At 36.7% G+C, this 19,708-nt stretch overlaps 1 protein-coding gene across 8 annotated transcripts in view; it reads left to right on the plus strand.

Annotated features, from left to right (window-relative positions):
- The window catches only part of ELF2 (E74 like ETS transcription factor 2), a 95,389-nt gene that overhangs the window by 19,904 nt on the left and 55,777 nt on the right, over positions 1-19,708 (plus strand). For 6 of the 8 annotated variants that reach the window (XM_040473714.1, XM_040473733.1, XM_040473747.1 and 3 more), the window contains exons 2-3: positions 8,989-9,076; positions 10,470-10,709. The exons of the other annotated variants lie outside the window; for them this stretch is intronic. In XM_040473714.1, coding sequence (XP_040329648.1) covers positions 10,638-10,709 — 72 coding nt within the window. In that variant the 5' untranslated portion in view covers positions 8,989-9,076; positions 10,470-10,637. The remainder of the gene's footprint in view (positions 1-8,988; positions 9,077-10,469; positions 10,710-19,708) is intronic. 8 annotated transcript variants of the gene reach the window in all.

Consider the following 19,708-nt stretch of genomic DNA (forward strand, 5'->3'; position numbering starts at 1 on the left):
TGTAATTATCCCATTATTGTTTGGAAAATGAAGGAAAAAGTACCCTAAACTAAGCTAGTTGTTGACTTTTGTCCAGGATAAATTCACTTTAATGGATTCATATCCTATCAAATCAGAATATTAAAAAGATTCTTGTATAAGGCAGTTTTATTTCCTTTTTAAATCATGAAAGTGCAGAAGTTGGCTAAAGTTTTAGAATTGTTTGCACTAAGTTAGGATCGCAGTTGCTAGGCTGGCAATTTGTCCCTCCTTAAAAAAGGAAAATTCCTTTTTTGCTTTCTGGAATAGAACCTAACTAGATTTTAGGCTTTCTTTGCACAAAGCCCGACGTGGGGCTCGAACTCACGAACCGTGAGATCATGACCTTAGCCGAAGTCGGAGGCTTAACTGACTGAGCCACCCAGGTGCCCCTGAAACAAGTCTTTTAAGACTTTTATGTATCTCTTTTTGATATACAAGGGGCTATTGTGACCAGACTTGAGACTTTTCAAACATCTGAGCAAAGTCAGGACATAAGCCATGATTTTTTGATTGTTACTTTTTCCCTAACTAAACCTCCTAGTACCTGTCCTTTTTTCTGGTTCTTACTTGATTTGGAAATTGGCTAAACACATTTATTCCCACAACTTACTATTTCTTACAAATAGTTCATGAAGTAAATCTGGGAATGAATAGTCATATAAATTTAAGGTTATTGATAAATAATCAGATCTTTGTTGCTTATCTTCAGCCTCAAGATAGGTTGGATTGTAAAATGTGCTTCCTTCGTATACTTATTCTGACCCTTATTATTGCTGCCCTAGAATTTGAGCATTATGCAAAATGGTAACAGAGATTAGGAGGATAATAATATTAAAGGAGTGTAGCTAGGCAGCAATATCATTTTTTTTATCTCCAGTGGTGACTGTAGGCAGCTAAGTCAGGTTGATTTTGTCTTGTCTCTTTACTCATCAATTCTTTAAATAACTGTGAAGTTTGATTATTCAGAGTATGTTTATTTTTTTTATTAAGATATCTGTATTCAGAGTGTTTTTAGATGATACTTCTCTGTTAGATTTTAATCATCATAAAATAGGTTGAACAAGTTAACATTAATTAGGTTATATCCAGGAATCTGGCCATTGTAATTATTTTGTTGGAGAAACCAACAAAACATGCTTGTAAGAAAAACATCAAAATATCTTATATGGAATTTAGATGAAGTCACAGATTATCTAAATTCACTCCTTATCTATATATCATTCATATATATTTCACATGAGAATCTATAAGATTAAGAACATATATCTTAATTGGATAACAATGTCAGGGCCATGAGTAAATGAGGATGTTAAGATACTGTTATCCATGGTGTGGGACTCTTGAAATGCAAAACTGCTTTTATGGTTGGCAAGTTATTTCACTGGATTTTTCTTAAAAAAATTTTTTTTTCAACGTTTATTTATTTTTTGGGACAGAGAGAGACAGAGCATGAATGGGGGAGGGGCAGAGAGAGAGGGAGACACAGAATCAGAAACAGGCTCCAGGCTCCGAGCCATCAGCCCAGAGCCTGACGCGGGGCTCGAACTCACGGACCGTGAGATCGTGACCTGGCTGAAGTCGGACGCTTAACCGACTGCGCCACCCAGGCGCCCCACACTGGATTTTTCAATTAGCGTCTTCCGTGTGTTTTTTCTTCTGTAAAATGAGCGCTAAGATCTCTTCCAGATTAAAAGGGCTTTTCTGCAATCTTTTATCCTATAAATTTCTAACATCCAATTTTAAATATCTGGATCAATCACCTTGCCCTAAAGTAGGTCCCATGACATGAACTGTTGCTGCCAAAATTATTTCTGGTTCTGACTTATGGGCCCGAATATTTCTAAACTGTATACTCCTTAGACTTAGTTCCCTCAAAATGATCTCATTCCCATTTTCACAAGGGAATATTTTTAAAAGATTCATTAGTTTATTTTTAAGAGTTTGTTTGTTTTTAAGTAATGTCTATACACAACATGGTGCTCAAACTCACAACCCCAAGGCCAAGAGTTGCATGCTCTTCCAACTGAGCCATGCAGGTGCCCCTACTTTTTATCCCTTTAAAATGTTGTACTAAAAAAAAAAAAATGCTGTACTATTTTTTTTGTTTTGTTATTTATTTATTTATTTATTTAAAAAAATTTTTTTTTCAACGTTTATTTATTTTTGGGACAGAGAGAGAGACAGAGCATGAATGGGGGAGGGGCAGAGAGAGAGGGAGACACAGAATCGGAAACAGGCTCCTGGCTCCGAGCCATCAGCCCAGAGCCTGATGCGGGGCTCGAACTCACGGACCGCGAGATCGTGACCTGGCTGAAGTCGGACGCTTAACCGACTGTGCCACCCAGGCGCCCCTTGTTTTGTTTTTTAAAGTTAATGTCTTTATTTTAAGAGAGAGAGCAAGCCAAGGAGGGGCAGAGAGAGAGGGTAAGAGAGAATTGCAAGCAGGTTCCCCACTTTCAGAGCAGAGCCTGACACGGGGTTCAGACTCAGGAACTGTAAGATCATAACCTGAGCCAAAACCAAGAGTTGGATACTCAACTGACTGAGCCACCCAGGCGCCCCCTAATTTTTGTTTTAACAAATTATAAAAATGAACATCCCCATTTTGCATGAGGAACAATTAGGTTTTAGGAATTATCATCTATTCTGCTACTGCTTTATTCTTACGTGAAGCTTTAGCAATGTGATTCAGTTCTGACAGATTCTGCAAAGACATAATAATAAATTGACATTCAATGTTCATAGTGTGCCAGACACTACATGTAAGGAATGAAAATATAGGCACCTGGGTTGCTCAGTGGGTTAAGCCTCTGACTCTTGATTTCAGCTCAGGTCATGATCTCAGGGTTTGTGAGTTTGAGCCCTGCACTGTGCTTGGGATTCTCTCACTTCTCTCTCTCTGCCCCTCTTCCCGCTCACATGTATGCGCATGCACACTCGCTCTCCTTCTCTCTCAAAGTAAATAAATAAACATTAAAAAAAGAAGCAATTAGATCAGAAGCAATTAACATAGCCTGTTAAAATGAAAAAAAGAGAATTTCCCAGAGGATTAGTAAATATTTTTTCAAATTGCATGACATATTTAAAGGGAACCAGTTTTTCACACTTTGGATGGGAAACTAATAAAATTAATATGGTTTTAAACCCCCTTCCTTGGACCCCAGTTATATAAAATCATATGAATCATAGTCCTTGATCCATGACATACTTAAATAATTAGCCCAAGCATAACTTTTTGTTTATGAAACACACAAGAATCCATAATTCAACATGAAAACTGGAACCTTAACAAGAATTCACATCACATTTACTCATGTGTATGTTAATGTAGATTGTATAAAAATCTTTAATAGAATTTTTTAAGTTTATTTATTTTGAGAGAGAATGAGAGTGAGAGTGTGAGTGGGGGAGGGGCAGAAAGAGAGGGAAAGAGAGAATCCCAAGCAGGATCCATGCTGTCAGCCCAGAGCTTGACGGGGGCTTGATCTCCTGAACCATGAGATCATGACCTGAGCCAAAACCGAGTGGGACGCTCAACCAACTGAGCCACCCAGGCACCCCTAAAGTCCATCTTTATATGTGTTTTTGTAAATTGTATATTTATGTGTTTTCTTTATTTTTTCTTTGTTTTTTTGGTCCTTTATTCCTCTATTTTAAGCATTCTTTGTATATTATACTAGCCTGTTGTAATATAATATTCTATTTCTAATATTATAGTTGGAGTGTTCCTTGTTTTTGTACTTTATATGAAGTCATACACTTAAACAATTTTTTGATGAGAGTGTGGTTTGTACTCTAAGGAACTAAATTATAGTCTGAGCAGAGATTTCCTGAGTGATACTTAAGTTTTTATCATTTTTCACAGTTTCTTTTCAATCCTGAGACTAGCATTTATTATTCAAAGTTCTTTCTCTTCTTATTGCTGTGCCAATATCTATCTGGCTTAAAGTATCAGAGCAAATGGTGGTTCCTTTCTGAAGTCTCTCCAGAACTCTCCGAGGTCGACTTGGATTTTTTTTTTTTTTTAATGTTTCCACTATACTTTGTAGTTTCTTTAATGGCATTTACGTGATTGTAATTGTTTCTGTATTATTGAAAGAACTGGTGTAGTAAGAGATAAGAAAGAGGTTACTCAGTTGTAGGGAAAAAGTTGTCCTTGAGGAATAGGTGGAATTTGAATAACCAAAGAAGAGGACCTTCTTGGTAAGAGAAGAGCACTAGCAGAGGGATAGGGATGGGGATGAGCATGGTATGTGAACAGTGAAGATACTTGTTTCATTGGAACGTGTTTGTTTATTCTTGTATTCATCACATCTTTACTGTGTATCTACTGTATGAAAGGCCCTGGTTAGGTGATATAAACCACAGATTTTTAAAACTTGTTACTTCGGGGGAAAGTAGTTCGAAGTAAGACTAGGAAGGTAAAGAGGAGCAGGATTTTGGAGGGCACTGAGACAAAGGCATAGGTGTTGGGCTTGATACAGTTGATAGGAGGTGGCAAGTGAAGGATCTACTGGAAGCTGTTATTTCCCTGATGTTTTTGTGAAGGAGGCACATGGTGTGGATGGGGAAGGAGAGTCCTAGAAAATGATATTGAGCCTATCATGATTTCATGCGTATGTGGAATTTAAGAAACAAAACAGATAAACATAGGGGAAGAGAAGGAAACATAAGGTAAAAAGAGAGAGGGAGGTAGACCGTAAGAGAGTCTTAAATACAGAGAACAAACTGGGGGTTGCTGGAGGGGTGTTGGGTGGGGGGATGGGCTAAATGAGTGATGGGCATTAAGGAGGGCACTTGTTAGGATGAGCACTGGGTGTTATATGTAAGTGATGAATCACTAAATTTACTCCTGGAACCATTATTACATTATATGTTAACTAACTTGGATTTAAATAATATTTAAATTAAAACAAAAATGATATTGAGCCTGAGAGGATGAGGGTACTTACAACTTGAGACCTGTAAGACAACTAGGAATTGGCAGATGGGCAAGCAAAAGGAAGGATGTTCACAGAAAGAGAAGAATATAGAGAACTATAAACAATTGTGGTTTAAGGGTAGATAAAGGGAGAAAATGGAAGATGAGACTGGACAAGTGAGTGTGGATTAGATTTGTGATTTTCATACCTGAGCATATCAGAATGAACATTTCATAACTTCCGAGAAATAGACCTATACCCCTTGCTTGTTCCTATTAAATTAGGATGTTTACAAAGAGGCTGAGAGTTTCTCCCATGATGAGAAACTATTGAAGAATTTTGAGAGGGGCTTAACATTATTCCATCTTGGATCATCCTGATATTGCAGTAGATGGAGTTGAAGGGTGGGAAAATTAGAGATGAGGAGGCAAATTCTGAGGCCATTAAAACAATACAGAGAAATGACAATAAGACCTCAGCTATGGCAGAGGATATGAGATTATAGAAATGGGGTGAAGAGTGAGAAACTGTGATAGTGTTGATGGAACTCTGTTTTTCAGGAACTCTGAACTTCAGGCACTCTTCATGTTAGATTGTTTGTGTGCGCGTTAGGGTAGCTTACTTAGCTAAGCACAGTTTCCTCTGTCAGGAAAACGTGTTTAGTTTGGGACATATACTTCTCCTGCTGCACTTTTCCCTATCCCATTTAATGGCTATTCCTGTCTACTCTGACTATCTTTGGATTCATTCTTGATTCTTTATCTCACATCCACATCCAAATTGCTATTAAATCTTGTCCATTTACCTTCAGAATATATCCAGCAGTTGGCCACTTTTCACTCTCTCCAGAACCTACCACTTTGGTCCTAACCACTATCATTTCTCACCTAAGTATTATAGTAGCTTCCTACCTGATCTCTCTGTTTCTGCCCTTGTCCCCTTGTCTGTTCTCAACCCAGCTTCTTTTTTTTTTTTTTTTAATTTTCTTTTTTCTTTTTTTAAATTTACATCCAAATTAGTTAGCATATCTTCAGGAGTAGATTCCTTAGTGCCCCTTACCCATTTATCCCATCCCTCCTCCCACAACCCCTCCCGTAACCCTCAGTTTGTTCTCCATATTTATGAGTCTCTTCTGTTTTGTCCCCCTCCCTGTTTTTATATTATTTTTGTTTCCCTTCCCTTATGTTCATCTGTTTTGCCTCTTAAAGTCCTCATATGAGCGAAGTCATATGATTTTTGTCTTTCTCTGACTAATTTCACTTAGCATAATACCCTCCAGTTCCATCCATGTAGTTGCAAATGGCAATCAACCCAGCTTCTTAATGATTCTTGTAATAAGTCATCTCTCTGTATAAAACTCTCCTTCTCCCTGGAGTAAAAGTCACAGTCCTCAAAGAGGGCCTACATGGCCCCCTCCCCTTAACTCTCTGTCATCTTCTGTTCTTTCTTCCTCTTGCTCATTTCACTCTAGCCATATTGGCCTCCTTGAACTAGTGAGGCATACTCCCCCCTGAAGACACTGCATTTCCCTTTCCTTCATCTACAGGACTCTTCCCCCAGTCAGTGTCACAGCTTACTTCCTACTTTCAGGTCTTTATTCATGTCAGTTTTCTAGTGAATTCTTTTTTGACCACCTAACTTGGAATTATAGTTCTCTTCCCTGCTGAATATTCTTTCTCTTTGGTTCATTTGTCTCCTTAGCCTTTATCACTATCTATGTGTATGCTAAACATATTTTGTTTATTTTCATCTTTTCCTGCTGGAATTTAAGACCCATAAGAATGAGGACTTTTCCTTTATTCACCGCTACACCTCTAGCCCTGAAAACTGATAATATAACAGGTGCTCAGTATTTACTGAACGACTGAATCAATTAATGGAGTGCCTGGGATATCCTGGAACAGATGCTTACTGTTTATTTATACGCTACTTAATTTCACAAAGAAGTAGAGGCAAGGAAGTGTCTAGTAGACAAACTGGAGCCCATAAAATAGGTTAGATTGGAAGAGAGATTTTCGTGAAGCCATAGCAGTGTATGAGGTAGTAAGAAAGAGTATAAAGAATCAGAAGAAAATTAGGGATGAGATCCTGAAAACACCTCCACGTAAGGGCTGACCATAGAGTAACACTGTTGTTTGACTTCACCAAGCAGGAACCCTGCTCCAGGCCCTGTGCTTTAGAGGTCCAAATCTAGCCTTTGTCCAGCTATAACCCTTCTGGTAGAATGAGGATTTGGTGGGCAAGGGTGGGGGAGGGGGAACGCGCAAGGGAACTAGTCCATCTGGTACCCATTTCTAGGTTAAGCTCTGAGTATTTGAACCCCAGAATTCCCTGCCCATGTGGCCCTTCAAAAGCTTCTTTCCGGGGCGCCTGGGTGGCTCAGTCGGTTAAGCGTCCGACTTCAGCTCAGGTCATGATCTCGCGGTCCGTGAGTTTGAGCCCCGCATTGGGCTCTGTGCCGACTGCTCGGAGCCTGGAGCCTGCTTCAGATTCTGTGTCTCCCTCTCTCTCTGCCCCTCCCCTGCTCATGCTCTGTCTCTCTCTGTCTCAAAAATAAACAAACGTTTAAAAAAAATTAAAAAAAAAACACTCAAATCATTAAAAAAAAAAAAAAAGCTTCTTTCCTGATTCTCTCCTCTCTTGACTGAACACATGTATGGGCTTCTTTAGGCCCAAGGGATGACCAATCTGCAGCTGTTTGCAGGCATGTGGCCAGAATTTGGATGTGTGGGATGGGATGTCTACATGTGTGTGTATGTATATATGTATGTGTACACACATATACATATATATATACACACACACACACACACACACACACACACACACACATATATATGAATGAGTGATTCCCATGCTCCTGTAGAACATCAGGGAGAATTCCAAATCAGAATTCCAAATCAACCTTTTAGGTTGTTACAGAAGTATTTATGTGAATATAGGAGGATAGAAGAATAATTTACCAGCTTGTTAGCTTGATTTATAACTTTAAAATATTTAGGCATGTGGACTGTAGGCTTCCATTTGTACTCTTGCTCCGAGCCCCTTGAAAATTAGGGGTGGCCCTGCAGAAGGGAATTGAAAAAGAGTAGCTAGAGAGGGAGAAGATAAATTCCAGATGGAGTTTCAAGGATGGAATGATCAATAGTACCAAATACTTCAGAGACATTAAGTCCTATGAAAACAGAAATGTATCCATTGGATTTGAATGACAATTAGAATTTAGAGTAAAACTTTCAGTTGGTGGTGATGGATGCCAAACCTCCATAAAAGGAGGAATACCTGAGGAATTAGGAAGTAGAGACAGAAGATAGATGTTTTTTTCTAGAACCGTCTCTGAGAAAAGAAGGAACTAGAATAGTAGGTGGAGGGTATGCAGAGTCATGGAGGAGGACTTTTCTATGTTTAAGATGAAAGAGTCTTACAGATGTTTAGATATTGAGGGAAAGGACCCAAAGTTAAGTAAGAGAAGGTTAAGGAAAAGGAGGGAATAATCGATGGAACAAGGCCTAACATCTAGTCCATAGGTCCGGAGATTAGCCTTTGAAGGGAAGAGGGCTATTTGAGAAGGCTTGGGATGTTTGGAAGTGTATGCAAGCTAAATTTGGAGGGTGAGAGAACAGGAAAGTGACTTATTAGGCAATATGATATATCATTAGTGTTGTTTTACAGTAGTTTTCTGGGTTAGTCTTTTTAAACTTGATTTTAAACTCCTGGGCATCAAGGGTTATACCTGCAGCCATGTGTTAAAATCCTATTGGTTTATTGAAATATAGCCCATAATATGAGGCATAGGCCACGCATGTTGGATCTGTCATTATTCAGTAATTTGACACTTTAGTGGTGACTTAAAATTTTAAGTTTGATAAACACTTTTGATTCTCAATAGCCTAGAAATAACTTATTATGTCCATTATATAATGTGTGTTATCAGGATTTGCAGATGGTTTGTTGTAATAAGTACATATTGTCTGAATCATACCTGTTTTGAGCAAAATATTTTTAAATAGAATTATATTAATACTGTCTTTTTTCCCCCAAATAGTAGTTCCAAAGAACTGCTGGTTTGTATTTTAGCTCTTGCCAAGTTGTGAAAATAGTGAAGGATGCTTAGACTACTTAACATTCAAATTGTAAGTAAACTTTATTTCTGCCAATATTACCTGTATGTTAAGAAAAAAGAAATTGAAAATAGTTGTTACCTTATATGATAATAATGAGCTTTAGTGTGATGTATATTGTGGATTTTTACTAATTTTTGTTAAGATACATATATGTCCTATCCCATTTTCTGTTGATAAGATCAAGAAGGATACTCATAGTCCTGAATGTATCTTACGAGGTAGGGTGAAATTTTTTTCCAGGTATTTCTTTTATTGTATAAATTTATAGAAATTCTTTATTATTTTATTTCCATATCTGTATGGTAGCAGTAGTCAAAATTAATGTAGGACATAATATTAATGGAATGATTTATTAGAAATATATGTTCCTCTTTAAATATGCTTAATTTCTCTGAATTATTTAATTGTTATGTGAAAAAATTCTTTAAGAAGTAAATCTTACAAGGTGCCTGGGTGGTTCAGTTGGTTAAGCGTCAGACTCTTTTGATCTCAGCTCAGGTCTTGATTTTAGGGTCTTGAGTTTGAGCCCTGCGTTGGGCTTCACCTGGGCATGGAGTCTACTTAAAAAAAAAAAAAAAAAAAGCTTTAATTTAACATACATAAAATCAAGTAAAATATAAGCTTTTAGAAATAATCTAAAGCATAAATCTGGATGATGTATATATTGACAGTCATCTCTACTAGGGGAAAAAAAGCTTGGATTATGTTTCCTTGAAACCATTTGCTATATTGAATATTTAACCAGTAGCAAAAAAATTATTGATGAAAGAATGATAGAATGATAAAGTAATACTAAAGGCACTATAAGTGATTTACTACTTTATTTTTAAACTATTTGAAAGTATAAACAACTCAAATTAATCTGTTTTTAGTCCTAGTAGAATATTCAAAATGTGAACACAGAATAAGATTGCTACCATAAGCAAAAGACAAGTCTAATTATATTATTTAGGTAAATAAACCAAATGAGCCAAAGAAGAAGAATGAAATATTTGCAAACCAGTAAATCTTTTAATTTGTTAAACAGGAAAATAATTTTACTTTATTTTGTATATTTTGTTACCAACGCCTAAAAGGTTTTAAAAATGTCTACTGAAATATTTCAGGAATAAAAGTACATCTTAATAAAAGGAGAAAGTTATAACATTTTCTCTCTTAAAATAAGAAACAAATATCATAAGGTCATCCATGTGCAATAGCTTGGTTGTAATAGATTGCTTATGAGCTTGACATTTCTGAGAAGTAGAATGCTCATTACTGCCCTCTTTTGACACAGGGCTGTATAAGCCAAGTTCCCTTTTCTTAGTTTACAAAAATGTCAAAGATTAGATTGTAAAATAGGTTGTGCTTTATATCCTTCCTGTATATTTTTAATAATTTTTCAAATTCTTCCTCTTTTTAGGCTCTCTGGTTAATCATCTTTAGAAGACTGGATTTCTGGATATCTACTTCACTCCATGTTTATTGACTTTTAAAACATGATAATGCAAATCTATAACATTGGCAATCATCCATGAACCTTTACATTATATTGGTTAATAGCGTTTGAAGCTTCCTCAGGGAATAAACAATGACATCAGCAGTGGTTGACAGTGGAGGTTCTGTTTTGGAGCTTTCCAGCAGTGGAGTAGAAAATCAAGAGGTTAGGCATCCAATGTATATTACATTTCTGTTTTGTTCATAGAAATCAATACGTGAAATAATTTTGAAATTAATGGGAAACAGGTATTTGAGGGTAGAAATGTACAATGCATGAAACTGTACATGTATGTGTCATGTGCCCTTATATAATTTAGGTAATAGAAGGTTGAGATAATTACTGCCAGGCTCACCTGAATTGTTGGAACATGCATATATTGGAATGAACTGTGAGGAAGAAATTGAAAGAAAGAACACAAAGTATTAGAGATATCTTTTAATTCCTGATAAAATCCATTGTTTTTGATTACAGAATTTGTAGATATATAATGTACCTAAATACATAAATTAAATTCATCTTAAATTAGAATTTTGTATTTCCTTTAGTTGTCATCTTTGCTTCCTTTGTTATTCTATCATTTCTAATTCAGCAGGGGGATCTATTATATTTTAATCCTATATGTATACTTAAGAATTTGGATGATTTGTAAATCAGAAAAGAAAGGTTTTGAAATTTTATACATATAGAACTCTGTATCATTAGCACATTTGGTTATTTTCTTGTTGTGATAACATTAAAGAATAGGAGATAGGACTGGAAAAATAACAGTACCAGAAACATATGGACTTCCATGGCCTGGCTTCTGGTCCCACCATTCAGTAAAGACTGAATACTGAAAAGGATCTAAATTATAATTTGTCACAATATTTGGTCAGAGATGAGGTAGACAAATGGAGAGTTGACTGTCTTTAAAAAATCTGTTTTCTCTGTATTCTATGAAAGATATTGCTGTTACTGGTCCTTAGTAGCAGCATAGTGGTGTAGTGATGGGACCAAGAAACAAGTTAGGATATCAGGCTGTGTGTTCTAGAGTCTGCTTCTTTTTCTTGCTTGTTTGTGTCTGTTTAGTCTTCCAAGGTAGCTATGTGGTTAAATTCAGTGGGAAGGGGATAAAATGAAGGTACTGCTTTTCCTTTGTTCTCAGTGGACTTGGTAACCAGAATGTTCCTGTTATATTTGAATCTAAAACGGGTTCAAAGCCCATTAAGAGAAGCCCCAGCTACAGAACAATCAATGTCTACTTCTTCCTTGAAGATTCACTTTCTGTATGATCACTTCTAGGTGTGATTCACCAAAGAGTTCAGGAACTCGGGGGACTTTCCCCTCCACATCACCCAGGCCAACTATTGCTTCTTTTTACAATGCTTTCCCTTTATTGTATAGTCTTCCTTTGTTGTATTTAACCCTAAGAAGTGAGCCACCAAGAACAATAGGCAGAATATATTTACCTTGTGCTGGTTTGGTATCATTATTATTTGGGAAAAAGAGTACGACAGTTTGTTTCTGGAAGACTCTTTTTATTTTTCTTCTTTTACATGGAACCTAGGCGTTCATGGCCTGGAGAACTGATTATTATGGAAGAAAGAATCTGATAAGTGAAATCATTTTGCCAAGGCATTACTAATGATTTATGTGGTAGCGTTATGGGTAGTCACAGGCATTTTAGGTAATATGGCACCAGAAAGGGGGAAATTATTCTTGGGGAACTTTTTCTTCAAATTATGCTATGTAGAAACCCACTTACTTTCATTCATTTGTTCCTTCAGCAAATATTAATTGACCACTTACTGCCAATTGTCAAGTACGTTTCTAGGCACTGGAAATAAAATATGTCAGAATGGCTATAAAGAATAAGTCAGGGCTAGATTTTAGTAAACAAAGAGATGTGCTTTGTACTTGGATAGGAGAATGGAGAGTCAATATTATGGAGGATGTCAGTTTCTTCCAGTTAATCTATATATTCCACCTCTATAAAATGTTAGGGCAAGTTTGGGGGGAAATTGATTATATGACCTAAAGATTGTATGGAAGAGTATACATTCAGGAATAGCCAGAGCAGTTTTCTGAAACAGAAAGTCTCATAGAAATGAGAATTAATGCAGGAAAAAATTAAAAGAGGATTTAAATAGAGTTTAAAAAAAATTGTTTTTTGATGTTTATTTATTTTTGAAGAAGAGAGAGAGCGTGAGCATGGGAGGGGAGCAGAGAGGGAGACACAGAATCCGAAGCAGGCTCCAGGCTCTGAGCTGTCAGCACAGAACCCAACGCGGGGCTCAAACCCGTAAGCCACGGGATCATGACCTGAGCCAAAGTTGGAGGCTTAACCGACTGAGCCACCCAGGAGCCCCTAAATAGAGTTTTTAAAACACAGCAAATACAGTTTTAGAGAGCATCTTCTTTCAGACAAACAAAGTTAGGAGTTCTTCTACTTCAGATTGTGATGGGATAACTGAGACCAGATTTAAAAAAAAATTTTTTTAAGCTTATTTATTTTTGAGAGAGAGAGAGAGAGAGAGAGAGAGAGAGAGAGAGAGAGAGAGACAGAGCATGAGAAGGGGAGAGACAGAGAGAGAGAGAGAGAGAGAGAGAGAGAGGGAGACACAGAATCTGAAGCAGGTTCCAGGCTGAGCTGTCATCACAGACCCTGACATGGGGCCTGCACCCATGAAGCATAAGATCATGACCTGAGCTGAAGTCGGACGCTCAATAGACTGAGCTAGCCAGGTGTGCCTATGCATCTCAATACTTTTTAAAGGATTGAAATCATACAGAGAAAGCTGTGTGACAAAAGCAGAAATATGTTAGAAATTAACAACAAAAAACAATTTCAGAATCCTCAAACATTTGGATATTAAACAGCTCACTTTTATATAACTCATGGATTAAAAAGAAATCATAAGAGAAATTAGAGAATGTCCTAACTGAATGAAAATGAAAATACAATATATCAAAATTTGAAGGATGCAGCTAAAACAGTGCTTAAAGGTAAATTTATAGTTTCAAATACTTATGTTAGAAAAGTCTAAAATCATTTGATATTTCAATAAGCTAGAATATGAAGATCAAATTAAATCCAAAGTAGAAGGAAGGAAGTAAAAAAAATAAGTCAGTGAAGTAAAAAGTAGACAAATAGAAATTATCTGCTAGCTGGTCCTTTGAAAAGATTAAGAAAATTGATAAATCTCTCAGTAGACTGCACAAAAAAAAAAACAACAACACAGAAGGCAAAAATTACTAATATAAGGAATGAAAGGGTTGAACAACTTTATGCCAATAAGTTGGCAGCTCAGATGAAGTGGACAAAATCCTTGAAAGTCATTCTAAGAGGAATAGAAAATCTGAATAGCACTGTATCTTAAAATAAATTGAATTCCTAGTCAAAATATTTTCCACAAAGAAACCTCCAGGGCTAAGTGGCATTATTGGTGATCTAACAAACATTGAGGAAAGAAATAATACTAATTTTACATAACTCTTTCAGAAAATAGACAAGGTAGCATGTCCTAACTCATTTTGAGGCCAGCATTATCTTGATACCAAGACCAGACAGAGATATGTAGGAAAAGAAATCCTCAAACAATATCCTTCATGGGCATAGATAAAAACATTCTTGATTAAATACTAGCAATTAAATCCAGTAATGTATAAAAGGGATCATATGACCCAAATAAGGTTTATCCCAGGAAGGTAGGTTTAATCAATCAATGTAATTCATCACAGTAACAAAATAAAAAGAAAAAAATCATTTGATCCTATCAGTGACCACAGAAAACCCATTTGCCAAAATTCAACACCTATTTATTATACAAGTTCCCTAAATTAGGAATAAGGGCATCTTCTTCAACCTAATAAGTACATCTGTGAAAAACTCACAGGCAACATCATGTTTAAAGGTGACAAAGGGAATGTTTTCCTTTTAAGGTTGGTAGTAAAGCAAAGATGTCTGCTCTAACCACTTCTGTTCAACATTGCACTGGAAACATTGCTACAGGGTAAGAAAAATAAAAAGACGTATGGATTGGAAAAGAGGTCGTAAAACTATTTCTAAATAATACAATCATGTTTATAGAAATTCCCAAGAAATCTACACAACTGTTAGAACTAAAAAATTTAGAACAAGTGACTATGTAAAAATTAATTGTATTTATATATCTTAGCAAAATAGGAAATTTAGCAAAATAGGAAATTTAAAAAGCAGTACTGTTGAGCAGTATCAAAATGACACAGGGGTATGTTTAATGAAGTAAATAAAAGATGTATATGCAAGCACAGCATCTTATGAGAGAAATTAAAGACCTGAATAAATGAAGAGTTATACCATGTTTATGGATTAGAGAATTTATGTTAAAACAGAGTTGGAGGGCCTACGCACCTGATTTAAAGACTTACCGTGAAGTTCCAGTAATTAAGACAGTGTGGAATTGATATGCCAACAGACATGTAGATCAGTGGAACATGATATAGATCCATCTGAGGCTAATTAATTTTCTTTTTTAAAGTTTATTTTGAGAGAGAAAGCACTTGTGCATGCACACAAGGTGGGGGGGGGGGGGTGGAGAAGAGAGAATCCCAAGCAGGCTCCATGCTGTCAGCACAGAGCCCGACGCAGAGCTCAATCTCATGACGGTGAGATCATGACCTGAGCCAAAATCAAGAGTTGGACACTTAACCAATTGAGCCACCCAGGCACCCCAAGGCTGATTAATTTTCAGTAATGGTGGTAATGTAATTCGGTGGAGAAAGGATAGTCTTTTAAACAAATAATGGTGGAATAACTGGATACCACATGCAAATGAACTCAATCCTTTCTCACATCATACACAATGAATAACTCAAAATTGAGCGTAGAAAATTTTTCAATCTTAAAATAGGCCATGGTTTCTTAGATTGAACACAAAAGCATGACAACACTTTAGAAGAAAAAAATGATGAAGTTCATTTAAATTAAAAACTTCTGTTCTTGAAAAAAAATTCCATTAAGAAAATGAAAAGATGAAGCAAAGATTGGAAAAAAAACCTTTACAATACATATACTGACAAAGAATTTATATTCAGAATATATAAAACAATAAATTGGAGATAATCCATTAAAATAGGAAAAAGATTTGAACAGATAATAAAATGAATGGCCAATAAGTGCATATAAAAATGCCCAACGGGGCACCTGGGTGGCTCAGTCAGTTAGCATCTGACTCTTGGTTTTGGCTCAGGTCACGATCTCCTGGTTTGTGAGTTTGAGCCCTGCATGGGGTTCTGTGCTGATGATGTGAAGCCTGCTTGGGATTTTCTCTCTCTCTGTCTTTCTCTCTGCCCACCAAATAAATCAGTGAACTTTAAAAAATGCCCACTATTACTCACCATCAGGGAAACACAAAACCACAGAGAGATACTACTACATACTTACACAGAATGGCAAAAATTAGAGGGATACCATGTGTTGGAAAGGATGCAGAGCAGTGGAACTCTCATACATTTATAGTGGGAATGTAAAATAATATAATTTGATAGTCCTTTTAAGATGAAGTGCACAGTTACTGGGTGATCTGGTAAATTGACTCCTAGGCAAACATGGAATAGAATAGAACAGAAGGGGGAGGAAGAGCAGGGACAGTAACAGGAATATTATAGCCTAGTTTATGAGTTTATGATAATTTGTTACAGCAGCTCCAAGAAATTAATATACCACCTTTGCAGCCTTATTTCCTACATTACCTCACATAGCTCTTAATTGCTTTGCCCCTAATTCCCAAATGTGAGAGTTTCCATGAGTTTTGTTCATGTTCATTTTGTACCTGAAATTGCCTTCCACATCTGTCCAAATCCTTTTCATCCATTCAGGGCCCAGTTCTAGGAAGTCTTCTGTAGTTCCTCAGTCTGAATCAATTCAATGCCTAACAGGGTTGAGGGTTATATTTCAAAGAGTCTTAAAAATCATTGTTTAGTATGTTCAGTTTTCCTTTTAGACAAATGGGGAGTCATGAAAGCTTTTTGTACAAAGAAGTAGTACAGATAATTTTGATTGTCGTGTGAAGACATGCCCTCCTCACTCACTGAGTATTTACTCCATTCTAAACACTGTACTAAGTAACTCCATTACTCATTGAGTATTTACTCCATTCTAAACACTGTACTAAGTACTTTGTGGATATTTAATTTTCAAGGGAATTTGAGAGATATAAACATTTATAATCTCTCTTTTTGTTAAATATGAAGACACGTGTAGAGAAGAACACAGGGTGAGGGCACAGGGAAAGATGTTAATAATTTGTTCCATTTAAACACGTTAAGCTCAGAGTATTAGCTGATTATTCCTGTAGTGATGTTAAATTGGTAGTTTAAAAGTTGGTTCTGGAGTTCAGAAGGTGCTTGGAGAAGAACCAAATATTTAGTAATCATCAGCATAGAGGTGCTCTTTTTAACCATAACAATGGGGGGCATTGCCAGGGAAGGTAATATAGAGTAAAAAGGAAATGCTGAGAACAGAACCTTAGTAGGTTGGCTATATTTATGACACTGGAGATGGAAGAAGAGTCAAAGGATATGCTTAAAAGTAGATTGGTAGAAAGAGAAAAAAAAGATTGAAGAAGCAATTTTTTAAATGAGGTAACAGTGTGTAAGTATATGAGTCTGCAGAAGGATAAAGGAGGATGAAGACTGAAATAGAGTTTAATCCTTACTGAAATTTAAGAGAATAGTTTCATCGGAGTGGTAGAATCCAGATTGCAAGGTATATGTAGATAATGAGTCAAAGAGTTAGACTATCTTTTGAGAATGTATACAGGTATAAGATGCAAAGATCTGGAGTTCACTTGAAGGAAGAGTTGAATTTTTTTAATAAAGATTTTGGCTTTTTTATAGTTAATAAGAAGGAGCCATTGAAATATTAAAACCCAGCTAAGGTATACAAGAGAGAACAGTGGGTCGAGAATCCTAATTGGTGGGGGGAAGAGACTATAGATGGGGGAATTGGCCTTGTCCAGAATTCTACATCTCAAGTATTTCATAGTTTAGAAAATTTGAATTATTTCCTACTGGTAAGATGGAGGTGGAGAGTTCACAGTATAAAATAATTTCAGGTTAATGTTACTGTTAAAGATACTATTAGAGGGGCGCCTGGGTGGCGCAGTTGGTTAAGCGGCCGACTTCAGCCAGGTCACGATCTCGCGGTCCGTGAGTTCGAGCCCCGCGTCGGGCTCTGGGCTGATGGCTCAGAGCCTGGAGCCTGTTTCCGATTCTGTGTCTCCCTCTCTCTCTGCCCCTTGCCCGTTCATGCTCTGTCTCTCTCTGTCCCAAAAATAAATAAACGTTGGAAAAAAAAAAAAAGATACTATTAGATTTCAGAGGAATAAAAGAAGTTATCAGTCCTTTGGGTTCTGTATAAATAAGGTATTTACTGCTTGGGTCAATACCAGCTCAAATGCCACTTACGATGTTGCTTTCTTAATTTATGAGTGGGGACCTCATCAGTCTTTACCTATCGCATGCTCCTCATTAACATCTATTTTATAGCTAGGTGATGTTGCCTGTAGGTTGTGGTTATAAAGCTGAGCAAGAAGAATGGAGATTCAACAGTTAGTATATCTGATTTGTGGGGAAGGATTTTTTTTTTCTTCACGCATGCAGAGAGGGAGGAAGAGAGGATCCCAAGCAGGCTCCATGTGCAGTTGGAGTCGGCCAGGGGGCTCAATCCCATAACTGTGAGATCATGACCCCAGCTGAAATCAAAAGTCAGCCATCCAACTGACAGCCACCCACGTGGCCCAAGGATATTTTTTTTTAATGTTAAAAATGTTTTGCCTTATACAGAATAGGAAACTCAGTGTTACTGTTCAGCATGTGCTTGCTTGTTTTCCTTTTCTTTTTTTTAAATTTTAATTTTTTTTTTTTTTAATTTAGAGAGTGTGTGTGTGTGTGTGTGAGCAGGGGAAAGGGGCAGAGGGAGAGAGAATGTTAAGTAGTCTCCACTCTCAGCCCGACAAAGGGATCCATCCCATGACCCTGGGATCACGACCTGAGCTGAAATCAAGAATCGGAGGCTCAACTGACTGAGACAGCCAGACACCCTTATGCTTTCTTATTTTTAATTTATCATACCTTTGTTTTGTAAGTTATTTAAAGTTTTTTTTTGTGCAGTATTTGATACAATACGAAGACTGCGTTTTATATATATATGTGTACATATATGTATATACACATATATATTAGTTTAAGAACAACAAAAAGAATAAATATTACCTATGAACCATAAATAGAACCAAATATATTATGGGGTAATATTTCTTTACTTTTCTTTATAGTTTTATTGTTTGTGGATATATTCATAAACAACACGGTGTTTACTTTGAAAATATGAATAATGTCCCAAGCTAACTGAGTTAGGGAAGGATAGCATTACCATAGTTAGATTAAAGCTTCCAGGAAAAGGAGGACTAGTTTGGCATCAAGTTCACTGCATTTCAAGAAGTTCTACTCAGGCAATCAATAAGCAATGTCATGAGTTGGTTCTTGGAAACATAGGGCCATCTTGGTCAGGTTTCAGGCAGTGGTATGATCTGGTGATGCAGGTTTGTTCAGCAGGTATATATATATACAGTCCCATGGAGAGAATGCTGTTCTTCTTGTTTTTGTTTCTTAACTTTTTGTGGTTTTCTTTCAACACTTGAGAGTAGATCAAAGCAAAACACATCTGGGAGGTGAAGGGAGTGTTCTTAGCTAATCCAGGTAGCAAGGCAAGGTGGAGTGAATAGGTACATCAAAGCAAGCCAGGTATCAGATATGAATAAAAACTTGGAGTAGGCTTATCTGGACACTCTGTCCTTAGGAACCATGCCAGGGGTTGTCTTGGTGACAGTTTATCGTGCTGTCTCAGGAGTCCTGGTCGTATAATCCAGACTGGTTGCCCTTTAAATCCAGTGTATAGCTGGCATCCTGGAATCTCTCTTGCCAATCCTCCCAAAGATTACTATTGTCTCTTTCCCATGTTGGGTCTCCTATATTCTGTATCCTAAATTGTGGTCTTTATTAAAATTTTACTTTTGATGAAATCAAAATTTGCTTCTTGAGAAAGGATGTATGCAAAGTAAATGTTTTGAGATCTTTCATATCTGAGAAAACTCCTTATTTTCTTAAGTTGATTTGACTAGCTAAAGCATTCTAGGTTA

Source organism: Herpailurus yagouaroundi, unplaced genomic scaffold, assembly GCF_014898765.1.
Source record: "Herpailurus yagouaroundi ecotype Mexico unplaced genomic scaffold, PumYag 28, whole genome shotgun sequence".
NCBI lineage: Eukaryota > Metazoa > Chordata > Mammalia > Carnivora > Felidae > Herpailurus > Herpailurus yagouaroundi.